Source organism: Ischnura elegans, chromosome 12 (genome assembly GCF_921293095.1).
Source record: "Ischnura elegans chromosome 12, ioIscEleg1.1, whole genome shotgun sequence".
NCBI lineage: Eukaryota > Metazoa > Arthropoda > Insecta > Odonata > Coenagrionidae > Ischnura > Ischnura elegans.
In genome coordinates this window covers 19,365,579-19,379,065 of record NC_060257.1, presented here as the reverse complement: position 1 = coordinate 19,379,065, position 13,487 = coordinate 19,365,579, and the positions used below count along the sequence as shown (strand labels likewise).

At 37.1% G+C, this 13,487-nt stretch overlaps 1 protein-coding gene across 4 annotated transcripts in view; it reads left to right on the top strand.

Moving 5' to 3' along the window:
* Positions 1–13,487, top strand: part of LOC124169772 (bromodomain and WD repeat-containing protein 3-like) — a 56,510-nt gene that overhangs the window by 5,509 nt on the left and 37,514 nt on the right. For 3 of the 4 annotated variants that reach the window (XM_046548505.1, XM_046548504.1, XM_046548502.1), the window contains exons 5-12: positions 4,280–4,430; positions 4,975–5,073; positions 5,159–5,319; positions 5,464–5,640; positions 6,199–6,365; positions 11,071–11,187; positions 12,485–12,685; positions 12,936–13,066. In XM_046548505.1, the coding sequence (XP_046404461.1) occupies positions 4,280–4,430; positions 4,975–5,073; positions 5,159–5,319; positions 5,464–5,640; positions 6,199–6,365; positions 11,071–11,187; positions 12,485–12,685; positions 12,936–13,066 (1,204 nt within the window). The remainder of the gene's footprint in view (positions 1–4,279; positions 4,431–4,974; positions 5,074–5,158; positions 5,320–5,463; positions 5,641–6,198; positions 6,366–11,070; positions 11,188–12,484; positions 12,686–12,935; positions 13,067–13,487) is intronic. The other variant, XM_046548503.1, reaches the window with a different exon arrangement.

Below are 13,487 nucleotides of genomic sequence, written 5' to 3'. Positions count from 1 at the left end.
AACAATCTGCCTATTTACAATTGAAATTATTGTTTTTTCTCGTCCATTCTGCTTGATGATTTATTGCTTACGTTTGCTACGGTCTGAAATAAAAGGAATGCTAAAATTAATGTCTATGGATTACATATTTTTAAAGTGCTTCATAATTTTTCTGAGTATCTAGTTGATAATATTATTGGAAAACGGCTATATCAAATGGTAATTTTATGCATCAAATTTGATTGAAAGAGCGTACATTGCCCTTCAGGCTCGCGAAATAATGCACGTTGGAATCCAATTGAAATACCTGTAAATATTTGTGTTTGTTACCTGTATGTACTTGATATCAATAAAAAAAGATGAAAATTAGGTGGGACGAATTAGTTACCACAAATAATAAGGTGGCTAATGGCAATTCATTGGAGTCACAACAGTAATCTCAGACGATAATACATTGATGATGTCTTCATAGAAGGTAGTCATGGTCAAATTGTGTTGTCAAGTTGGTACACACGTTCATTGTTGCCAAAATGCTATACCATTCTCTAGTACCTGGTAATGTGAAAAAGCCATGCCTTATCATCGTTCGTTCAGTCGTTCCTCTTCATATGTGAAAAAAATATAACCCAGGAATGCCATTCTTCAGTCATTTACATTTAGTCTTTCATTTAAAAATCTCTGCCATTTGAGAGCTCTTAAACTGGAACAATTAGTTGCTGGAGCACAATTGCATGAGTTATATGTCTTAGGTTAGCAATTAAGATAATAGAAAAACCTAATAGAACCTGATCCCACTGCTCTTTGGGCCATACATGACACTAGGAGAACCTCTGTCTAAACCAAGCGAAGATTACAGTTCCAAAAACTCTAGTTGCACTGGTAATATGGCATGCTAACAATTTGGAATGGAGATGTTTCAAGATGGACTCAACAAGAAATCTAACCTACTGCAGACACTGAAGTGAGTTAGAGGAGGGGGTGCATTGCGAGTTAACCCCTCCCAAAAGTTCCATACCAAATACCTATTATTGAATAACCTTCCCCCATGAAAGAAAGAAAAACTACGCCTCTTTTTCAACGATACTGTCGTTATCTCCCGTCCCCTTCCCCATTCCTTGGGAGACCTCCCTCGCCCTTTCCACTCCCCTTACCTGTAGCCAAAAGCTCATGTGTTTCTGATAGATCATGGCCTAGTGGTCTGCGGCTCTTCAAATAGCCTAACTGGTTGGGAATGCAGGAGTAAAAAAAATCCTGAAATAACTAATCCAGTTTTTAATTAATCTCTCCTCCACATGTATCCTCACAAATTTAATATAAGCCCATCTACCATACTCGCCATCATGTATATACTCAGCTCACTTGAGACTTAACTTGGCCAAAACATTCCATATTGGTTGAAAATTAGTATACATATTTCAGGAACAATTTAAAAAAAAATTCATAGGTTTAGAGCATTTTATTTATAAATGAAAAACAATGGCTGTATTTTTTAATTCAAAATTATTCTATTCAAAATAGTTCTAAAGTAGTCTGTTTCATCCCTTCCCTCATATCATTGCTGGCTGCTTTGTCAACCTGCTACAGAATTTTCAAATTCTCTACTCCTGAATTAAAAAAAAAATTTCTCCAAAACATATATTGCATCCAGGACTACCTTCCAACTAGGCTGCATTATGTTTTTGCTGGACTCTCCTCTCTCTTCATTGCTCAAATCATGCATCTCTGCCAAAATTTCAGGATTCTCATTGTGGCCATCTTTGCATACTATTTGTAAGATACCACTTCAATGTTTAATAAATGAGCAACTTCACCCCAGTCTCCCTCTCCTCCAGCTATGGGTCAATGTGGTTATCCACCTCTCCGGGAAATCTTGAAGCAGTGAAGCTTGAATGATAAACGTGAAGCAACTCTAGATTGTGCTTCTCTCTACTCCATCCCAAGCAACATACTGACACTGAATGGCTTGCAGGACTTCCGTGACTTGATATCTTCAGTGTTTCCTGGTGTAGTTAAAAGTTGTTCAACAAATTGTTTTCTATATGCCCCCCTTGACAAGTAGAATAACATCCTTATCTAGTGGTTACAGCTAACTCATGCAATTGGGGTAAAACTTTTACATTCTTCACTTTAAATCCGAAGATTTTTGAGTGGTGCAGCTGTTAAGTGAATGAAGAATTTTTCTATTTTCACCTCACATAATTGAGTCAAGTGTAGCGAGGTATTCTCAAAATAAAATTCGTGTTATCCATACATTTTTGTTAATCCTGTGACGGCACGGCAATTATGACATTCTTGAAGCACCTCAGACTGGAAAAATCACCAATTTTGAAAGGTTTCTTCTTTTTTAGCCTGTCTCTGTAAGTGCACAAAAGAATGGTAAATCTGTCATTGCTTCTTTTGCCCCCCGGCAAAATTTTCCCTTTTTAGCTTATGTGGAGTCCTGAAATAAATTTTAAAAGAAGCCAGACTCACCAGCATTTAAAATTTCTTTGGGCCCATTCCCAGTCACCTTGGAAATGTTTCTTCCACTCCTCCACAACGGCCATGTCGACTACTGCTTCCTCTCCACCACTCTGAGAGTTGTCAAATTCCACCGGCACTTCAACGGCCAGAGAGAACACAAAATTACTAAATCCTGAATCACCTGATTATCACTTTTGAGTTCTCACTCCAGCAATATTTTGGAAATGATCGTCTCGCATGATTGTTTTCCTGATGGCTCCAGTGATAAGGATTCCCATCACTTTTTTCTTCATGTGGCAGGTCGCTGCTTTTTCCATCACTAACACCGCCCACACAACCACATATCAGCCAATCAGAACTGATGGCTGTATAGAGCGATTGCAGTACAAAGTTTTACAACTGTGGGAACAACATAGGTTAACATAAATGACTAGGTGTGTGAATGTCAAAAACTGAAAGAAGGAGGTTGGATAATAATAATAAATAATAATAATAATAATAAATAATGGCAATGTGATTTAAAAAATGTGATGTCTCAAGTGATCACTTTTCCGGTCCTGTAAAGCGACTGCTCGAGTGAGCACGAAGAGGGTCGAAAAAAAAAATTGCGTGATGCAGTCTTTAGCCAATAGCTGGAGGCATCCAGATAAGGGTGATGAAGCTTCCCATACTTGCTGTGGTAAAACTTGTCTGCTTTGTTGCTGACTCTACTATGATCGTCTGCTAAATGGTAGCAGGGAAAGTCACCCTACTTTGTGAGCAATGCACGCTTAGAGAGTCAATGGGAAAAAGTGTATTTCCCTGTTCAATTCCCTACGCATGCTGTGCTTGACAAGGCTGGCTGTCTGTCCTGGCATATAGCTGACAGTTGTGGCTAAGGTGACAATAAGGTGCACAGCAGTTTTTGCAGCCCACCATTCCGTATTATGGAACTAGGCCGTGATCCAGATTCATTGAAAGCACATGCAAAATTTCAATGTTTGAAAAAAAAATTGAAAACATTGCTATGCTCTGATATTGAACTAGTGTATCAGAAAGCAATTCATTCCATCTCAAAATCACTTGCTTAATGCTTCAAGCTTTTACTTTTTTCCAGCAGACCTTAATTTAAAATCCCATCATTTAAAGGATCATCTTAGTGCTTAACTGTTAAGACTTAGGTGATAACTTGTTTCTATATGTATTAACACAATCAATGCGGGTCCAATTTTCATTAAAGTCATCAAAATCAGCCGTTAAAATAAGAAAGAAAAATAGAGGGAGGTTTCCTCGCCATAACTTCCGTTCAAATACTGCTATTTACAAAATGCGCTCACGGTTCGAAAGAGGGAAGCTTGCTGAAGGCCGTACACATGATCGGAAGACTCGGAAGTGGATATTAGTTACGTAGGGAGGCCGAGAAAGGGCTCCCGGCCCGACCAGCAGAGCACGTCAATTGACATGCTCCGTATCTTGGCTTGGACGGGACCACGTTAATTGACGTGCTCCGCACTGAATGTGTTAACTTGGCATTGGCATTTTGCCTTGTGGGAATTATTTGAATCTCTCCAAGAGCCATTGATGGTTGTCAAGGCCTGAAAGTACCAAAGAGTTTTAGGCCTTTACCATCATCAAGGTCACTTGGCATGGGCTAAGCCATGAAGCCAACGCTAGCACAAGTGTGTTTTAACGTGTGATGTACGTGAATGTGGTTTCACCTGTAAATAGATATTTTATTGAACATGGTGTTTTAGAAAATTTGGGTTATTGGTCATTTAAAGAAAAGGTTTGCACATTTTTCATTTTTTTATTATTTGAATATGTCATCATACCATGTAATACTATTTACTCTTTTCAGGAAAAGAAATATCCCCATGTTGATCCTTTGTATCTACTAAAAGTATGCCAAAGAGTTGGACCTCTCTTAGATAAAGACGTTGGTTCAAGTCTTTATGGTATCCATTCTCTTCTTGGAGCAGGGAAGCAATCTTTATTGAGGACAGAAAAGGGTAAGTGCTTGTTCCAAATTATTCTGCACTCTAATTGGCTGCCTAGATCACATGACTAATTTCAGATGTCTGCTACGAGCTGATCTCTACTTCCTCAGTGGCATTTGAGTTGACAGCAAAAATGGAAAGCTAGAAATATTTTTCTTGGAATCTAAAATTTCTTAACTATCAGTTGAAGTTGAAGTACTGTTACCACTGCTGCTATTTGGTGATTCCAAATTGATTTCATACCAGTGGGTCTTAATATTTTTGCATCATTTCTTGTTATCAGAGCACATATTCCTATACCTTTCTGAGGGTGAATTTGTGGGTGTACAAATTCCCCTGTTGTTGATTCTGTTTTTTTGCTGATAGGCCGTATGTGTTTCACTGTCAATGTCTTGACTATACTTCAGGGAAATGAGAAAAGCCAAAGACATAATTCCAACTGAAATGTTTGCTCTACTACTACAGTGTTTGAGCAGTATATCATTTCTTTAATATAAAATTATATGTAATTTGTGCCTTTTATAACCATTTTAAAAATATTCTTCTCATTCTCTAGATTTGAAAAGGTCATGCTACAGCTGTGTGGAATATGCTATCAGAAAGAACAATCGTCCACTTCTGGAACCCCATAATTATGCTGGAGTCCACAACCTTGGTAAATTGAATTTCTAACTGCATTCATTACTTTTGTATTATTTTTATGCATTTAAACAATAATTTCGTATCATCTCAATTTTTAGTCCAAGTACTGCATGGGAGAGATACCTCTGGGGGTATCAGTCGCAGTCATGCGGTCCCTATCAAATTTTATTCTCGCCTGCGCCTTTTCTGCCGCACACTTGGCCATCTCTCATCTGTGTATTGTCTGCTGTTTGATCGAACTGGAAAATTCGTGATCACTGTAAGTTTTCATCTTCCTAATTATTACAGCAATACAAAGTATTGTGCCATTTGTTAAGCTGATTTAACTGTATAAGTAAGCTGTGCACCTTCTCTAAGTAAAGGCAGAATTTTTGTACGTAATCACTTTTATCTTTTGTAACAGGGAGCAGATGATTTATTGGTGAAAATATGGAGTGCAATAGATGGGAGGCTTCTCGCGACATTGCGTGGGGCCTCTGCCGAAATAACTGATATTGCAGTAAACCCAGAGAACACATTGCTGGCAGCTGGAAGCTGTGACAAAATCCTACGAGTATGGTGCTTGCAATCTACTGCTCCAGTAAGTAATCCATACTTCGATTCTGACTTATGTTATCAGTCTATTAACTGGGATGCATACTGGTCGGGGGAGTCTGAGCAGTCTGGGAAAAACTCGGGTACAGCAAAAAGATGAAAATAATAAATTAACATGCTGCATCCTAGTCACAAGGTGGGCGAGTATTTTGATGCCATCCTAGCTGGATGGTACAGGTTAGCACCTACTTGTTACTTTATTTCTACTACTTGGACTATTATTTCACTATTTTTTATTGGTGCAAAGTTTTAGGGCTGTAAATATGTAATCATACATTTAGGGATTTATTGGTACAAAGTAAGGGAAAATCATACCTTTAAGGCTGTAAATCTGAGAATTTGAAAGTAGAAAGTTATGTACCTTGTTGATCAATGAAGTCATTAATATTCAAGAGGTTACTGGAGAGGAAGAGAGGCACTACGTACGTGCATTAACCTCTCAAAACTATTCTTAGTACCCAGTGAACTTGATTAAATCAAATGTGAATGTTTAATTTTCTATTATGCCTATTTTTTTATAACTTTCTCAAAATATTTTCTTAAGGTGGCAGTTTTGACTGGACACACTGGAATGATAACAGCTGTCCATTTTTGCCCATGCCCAAGGATTGATGGTACTCGTTTTCTCATCTCGAGTAGTAGTGATGGGTCTGTTGCATTTTGGAGCTATCACCATCCTGGTGGTCGTGCTGAAGAGATACCAAATTTTTTGTGAGTTTTATATTTGTCTTGATTTTTCATTGTGCGTTTGTATCTTCCCCCTCCCAATGAGGGTTGAAAGTTTTCTTAGAAGGATGCTAGTTTTACTTATGTTTCACTGTTTCATGAGTTCATGATTTAAAAAAAATAATACATCGTCAGGTTATCAATGATTTACAATTAGTATATGTGTTGGATAGCAATGCATTGCAGGGTTATTTATGTATATGATCTTTACTTCATATTTCTCAGTATATTAGCTGTATTTACTAGTGAGGAATTTTTTATCTACAAAATAAGATTGAAGCTTACATGGAGAATGCTCTAATGTCCTTTAATTCCATATGCAGTAGACTCTCATTATTACGAAGTTAACGGAACCGAAAAACCAGGGGTTCATAATAACGAAGTTCTTATGCACATTTCTTTTAGGAATAATCGAAAGAAAAGAAAATATACTTGGTCAACATTTCTTGTCTCTTCAGTCTCTTGTAACGATAGTCGCACTGTGAAATAGCTTCAGAGTCAAATGTGTAATGTACACAATGAAATTATGCGTAAATATATAAAAAAAAAAGCAAATTCCTGTACAAGGCATCCAGGAGATTTTTTATCCTGCAGAATGCAACACTACATCACAATCGTGCATTAAATCAGGATTGAGATGAACTGATCTACCTTGCAACGTAGCTGGAGCCAAAAAAATCGCTGTCTGTGGGAAGAAAGAATGGGCGAAATGCTGAACAGTTTCCGACTTCACACCAGATTAAATGATATTTTGTTCAGATTATGCTCAAAGTGCGAGTTCCTCTAGACGCCATGTTGAGTCGCATCAGCAAACTCCAAAGGTGCAAAATTTGAAATTTTGAGCATGCTTGAATTTTTTTAATGTTCGTATCTCCGAAAGTTAGTAAATCCAATGTGCGTAGGAAGATGACTAACTGAATGTCCAATTTACGAGCAGTAATGAGTGGGTTACCATGATTCCACAGGAATGAAGCTTATTATATGATGTTGCGTGTAAACTGAATAAAGAACTGTAATTGACGCTCTTGGGGACAGTACACGAGGAGAACTTAAACGTGGTGCAGTTATTAAAACTTAGCATAGTGTATATCCACCTAAAACTGTTGCTTATTCGTGGAACTTCGTTATAAAGTTCATTTTGGAACCGGCGGGACCGGGACTAAGATTCGTAATTTCGTAATAACATTTCCTTTACTATAGATTGCATAGGCCTTCTCGTCGGGACCAACGATTTGATTCATTATAACTAGGGACATGCAAAAGGTGGGGTTATTTTATAGCCAAAAGTGGTGTTATTTTTCTACAAAAGCGATGTTATTTTGCTCTGAAATCGGTGTTATTTTAACGACAAAATAATTGGTGTTGATTAAGAGCCATCCTTCCAGTGGCCCACCCATTGCCCTAAATTTAGGATATTATTGACCGGGAATAATTTAAGCAATAATATACATGGAGTATTGACTGAATTCACCTGTTTCACATATTTATCCTTCGTGTATACATATATCTAGCTTACATAGAGAGAAATTACTTTTAAATGCCTGTAATTTCAAATGAAATATTGCTATTGTGATCAAGTTGTCATCTTTTACATTTGTTCTCTTATCTGTTAACACAGTGCTATAGCAGGAAAGAAATCTTTCTCAGTCCATGTTTGCAGAAGGGATCCAAATTGCTTAAAGGCACTTATATGCAAACGATGTCTCAGACTATTGAGCTCCTGGATTGCTTTAATTACATCCACTGAACCCCGGAAATTTTGCTTTTTTAGTAATTTCTGTAATTCTCCCAACATCAACTTCTCTGTCTCCTTTGATTCCAGTCCATGAATTTTTTGTTTTTAAGTCAGGGTTCATGTCTGTAGACGGAACTTCTTGGGATCAAAAACTGAGATCTTTTCAAATACATACCTATTTTTCTGCTTAGGTCTTCTACCATAAGAGAACTAAGTTTGGTTGATACCTTTTCGCAGCAGCTGCTTTAGAGGTTTTCATGTTTTGCAGGTGTAATAAGTGGTTTTATCTAAAAAAGTACTCTTATAATTATTCTCGAGGCTCATTTTTAACTGTCTTAACTCTTTCAAAATGGTGGAGTTCTCTCCTTAACATGAATGCAGGACTGCTCTCCATGAGACTCTTCGGTCCCCTCCGTGTGGAGCATTTATGTTGGACATCTGTTAAGAAAGGTCTTGCAGATAATCAAACACACTCAACACCAACCTTTTCTGATCCTTCCTGGTGGGCATTTTGAATTATCTTGGACTCAGAGGGTAGTTGGTCTCCCTCCTTTCGTAGTTAATAACCCTACCAGTGGCATTGGTTCGCTGTCAACTCATGCTTTGTTTATGTGAATCAGCTATATGGATGATTGTTGCTTGCACGTAAATTGCAGACTTGCAATTGAATTCCTCGATTTATTCTGAGAATTTTAAAATTTTGAATGAAGCTCTACCGTCAGCTTTAACGAATTTAATGCATTAACAATTTCCATGTTGATTTTATACTGAAATCGAGATATAAGTTAATATTTATGGTAGAATTTCGTTTAAAAATTGTAAACGCTGCCAAAAAACAAAGATTTCAATTCTTAGCTTATATGTTTTGAGAAAGAACCATATATTTATTTCGCAAACTAACTGAATGAACAATTGTATGACTGCGGTCCCTTGCCACAAAGAGGGGTAATAAGAGATGAGGGTCTAGGTTCATGCTTCCGGATTTCGGCAGTTACATATTTTGCCAGTCCATGGTGTTGGCCTGTGTTGGGTCCCGAAACTAAGACTTTGCGAACCCACGAATGTCATAAAAGGAGGAGAGCAGGGAAACGTATTTTCAGCATTAGGCCTGCGTCGGAAAATCTCAGACGAAAATTTTCGCCTTTCGTCTCCCGGGTCAAGAAACCTCCTGCTGCATATTTTCGTCATTAGCAGCGAAAGGGTTAACTCTTTAAAGAATGTGAGCATTTGGATAGTTTGAACCCTCCAGTAATTTTATTAAGTCAACCATCAGATTCCCATGGCATTTTGACTACTTTGTAGATATCGTGAATGCGGTTTAGACATCCTCCGGACAAACAAGTAGCCTTATTTCCTCGAGTGTGTTTCTTTGTGGAAACCATGAATTTTCTATGTAGTTTAGTAGTTTATGGCGTGAAATACACACCGTGCTACCTTGAGGCTACTTTCAAACGCAACGACTTTTCGCCGGCCGCCGTTCATGGCACGGTTCCGTGAAATTCAGGCCACTTTCAAACGAGACATCTCACGGCGCTGTGCCGTGAAGGGCGGCCCATGGAAATTCGTCGCGTTGGAAAGCGGCCAATGCAGTGAAAAAATTACGGCTTAAATGTATGCCTCGAAAAATAATTTCGTGGGAGGAGCATGAGCAGAAGGAAAAATTGTGAAAATCGCGTCTGAGTTAATGAAAATCGCCCATGAATTGGAGAAAATCGCAATTAACACGAAATTCGCGTATTCGCGGGAAAACCCCAGAATTCGCGTTATAGCATTTGCGACTTTTACATGTCCCTAGTTATAACTTGAACTTCATTATAACGTTGTTTGTATTAACGAGAGTCTTCCGTAACTACTCTTCAAATGATATCTTAAGTATTTGATCATGGAGAATATCTGTGGTAAGGTTTTACTAATTTCCTCTCTACTCTCTCTCCATTATTCAAAAAAATATTCTTGCTTACGATCTCTCCACATTTGTGCAACTTTAGTATACATTCCCCTTACCCTTTTTACTGTGCCTATAGCAAATGTCCAAGTCAGAAAACTAAATGTACTGCAGCAATGACAGATGTTTATAGAGTGGAATACATTATGCATATGTAGAACCTGCAACCTGAAAAATTGTCCAGCTACAGAGTAATATTGGTGACTGGAAAATTTATGAAATTTTACATGATAAAACATGAACATGGTGCACCGTGCAGTATTTGCTTTGGATGACGAAATGAGGTAGTTGTGAAAAAGTGTTTATGTCTTTCATTAGCTTGTTAACCAGCATTATAATTGTGGATGAATAAAATACTATTCAATTTCATTTTCATTTGAAAAATGTCTTCCATGTTTTAAGAATTAAATGTCACAATAAAATTTGCTGCAGGCATACTATTTTAATGTGTATGACTTTTCAATCCCTCGCTTAAGGTTTGCAAGAAATAAACTTTACTCTTACTTGTTTTTTTTTGCAATGACTTATTATGTTTGGCTGATGCTATTAGATTTTAGAGAATGTCACCTTCGAGGTGTATTCCTTTGGTATGTGCATCTGTAATTGTTGAACTATTCTGCAAAACCTGCTGTAAAAGGCATTTATGTGCTGTTTTCTGTGGAATGGTATTAAAAAAAAAAAAATAAAAAATATAAATGTTTGCCTGATTCTATTAGATTTTGGAGGATTCAACTTCCAGGTTTGAAAAAAACTTTTACCAACCAGTTCTGCTAAACTCTCCAACCTGTTCATATTTGCTTTGTAATAGTCAATTGTACTAAAATCACTGAGCCAGTTTCAAAAATTCTGAGCTACTATCTGTCCGTTAGTCTCCTCATCTTGTGTGGCATCATGATGTTATTCTTGTTCTGGTCTGTTCTGAAGATTTTCTAGGGTCGTAAATGCTAGTTTCAAATTTTTGTAATGTTTGTTATATGATGTAAAAGTGATGCTAATTATTTTATTGGCAGGCCTAAACCAATACAGTACAATGAACGGATGCGGCCTGGTCAAGCGCAAATGATTTGTGCTTCATTCAGCTGTGGAGGATCTTTCTTAGCCGCTGGAAATGCTGATCATCATGTGAGGTAAGTGAACCTAGTTAATATTTATTCATTAGCAATCCAGATTTCTCCTTATATTTTTGGCTGCAAGTATCACGGTCAATCTCTTGGTTGCGATCCATGGGGAAAATCTTGTTAATAAGCATGTTGCATTATGAAATGGTCCTTTGTAGGGTCTGTAATAATTATTTAACATACTAATTGGATAATAAATTATTTCCTTGAAATAGTTTCTTTATGAAATGATTTGATAATTGAGATATGAGATCATATCTAATACAGGCGGTCCCCAACTTTCGTACACAATGCGTTCCCGAAAACTTGTACGAAAGTCGAATTGTACGAAAGTCGAACCATTGACTTCCATACTAATTAGGGGTTACGTTCCAAAAGAGCGGAATTTACGTACTAAAACCTTTTTTTTCACGGAATTCATTTCAATTGACTTAATTTAAATAATGTATTAATAAAACTCCTCAAATCATCTAATTTATTTCGAAAATACGCAGAAAATGCAAATATAAGTTTAAAAAACAAGAACTCCGTTATGGCTATCGAGTGAAACTTCCTCTTGGCGTTTAAGTTGACATTCCACTTATTACGTCCACTATAAATAAAAGGACATATCAAGTAGCATAAAAAAAATGTATTCGTTGAACCCGCACTCTGGATACCGTCTAATTTTTACACCAAAATTCGATATTTGGCAGGTGACATTCGTGATCGCGTATATTCCGCATGTTATTCAAAAAAGACAAAATACAATCGGAATTCGGGTGATATTTCGTGCAATATCGTTGCTGAAGGTTTACATGAATTAAACAGCACTCAAACGAAAAAACACAATTAAAAAGAAGGTCTTACTAGTTTTATTGAAAGCTATTCGATGATGTCTAGTCAACTTCTTTTGAAAAATATCTTCAATGAAGGCTTTCCTCTTCTCTTGATAAAGGAGCCTATAGCAGGCAGTCTCTCTCCCAAATAAATCACCTAAATCAGAGTCAATTACCAACAATTTCCTTCATTATATACGTTCATATTGTTCGCATATACTGCCGATACTGCAATTTGAAACAATTGAATGTTGGGATGCGCAATAAACATGGCGGGAATTTTTAAAAAATTACGGACCAGCGTCCGAAAGTCCGAATTTAGCGTACGAAAGTCGAGTAAAAGGTGTCAATTTTGAATGTACGAAAGTGCGAATTGTACGAAAGTCGAGGACCGCCTGTACATAGAGTTCGTTATATTTAAAGGTAATGTTCATCAATGATATAAGTTCACCATATCACGACGTTCTTTTTCATGTCTTTTGTTCTAGGGTGTACAATATGTTTGGGGATGATGGTCCTATTAGAATTTTGGAAGAAGAAGCACATACTGATGGGGTGGACTCGATCCAGTGGGCTAACAAGAGTTTGAGATTTGTCTCTGGAAGCAAGGATGGCACTGCAATTATCTGGAGCTTCCAGCGTCAACGCTGGGTCCCCATGCGCCTTAAAATGAACACCAAATTGCCAGGGTATGTAAATGAGCGTTAGCTTCTATCTCTCCATCTGGGTGATTGGATATGGATTGATCCCACTTAAACTAGGAAAACTGGAAAGTATTGCTAGAGATTAGATTAAAAACAAAATGATGTTCTTAAAGTTTTGCCTAATTTCACTTGTTACTGTTTTAATCTCGTTTGGTTGATTCATGTCATGATAATTTCATTTAGGTAGCTTGGAATTTATTGAGCTTTAATTTTTTATTTTTTGCTTTCATTGTAGTAGTGGAGACCAAGAAGCTGATGATGGTAAAGTGAAGCTGAAAGTCACTATGGTTGGCTGGGATTTGACCGATCAGTGGGTCATCACAGCTGTCAATGACCACTCTCTTAAAGTTTGGAATTCTGTCTCAGGTACCTCTTTTTGATACTTAATCTTTGTTTAAGTTAATTTTTTTAATTAATATATTATTGCTGCCCCCTTATCGGTTTCGGGGTAGTTTTTTATTATTATGGCCTAGCTGAATAAAATTCCTATTACTATAGAGTTGGTGGAATTATTATGGAATACTCTAGAATGCACCAATTGATAATATTCCCGTCCGTGTGTTATAGTGTATAAAGATTTAGTATTGGAATCATTAAAATTTTTAATTTTGGGTCATAAAATCTGGGTGCAGTATGTTCACTTTTTGATGTTTTTTATTACAACAATGGTTGACATTCTGTGAGCCTCTGCCATGAAATGCTCTTTTCAAAAATTTCCCCAAGTGGTTGGAAATTCAAAGAAACCATTCAGCCTGTTTTTCAGTTAGTTGTAATGCCTCAGTTAATG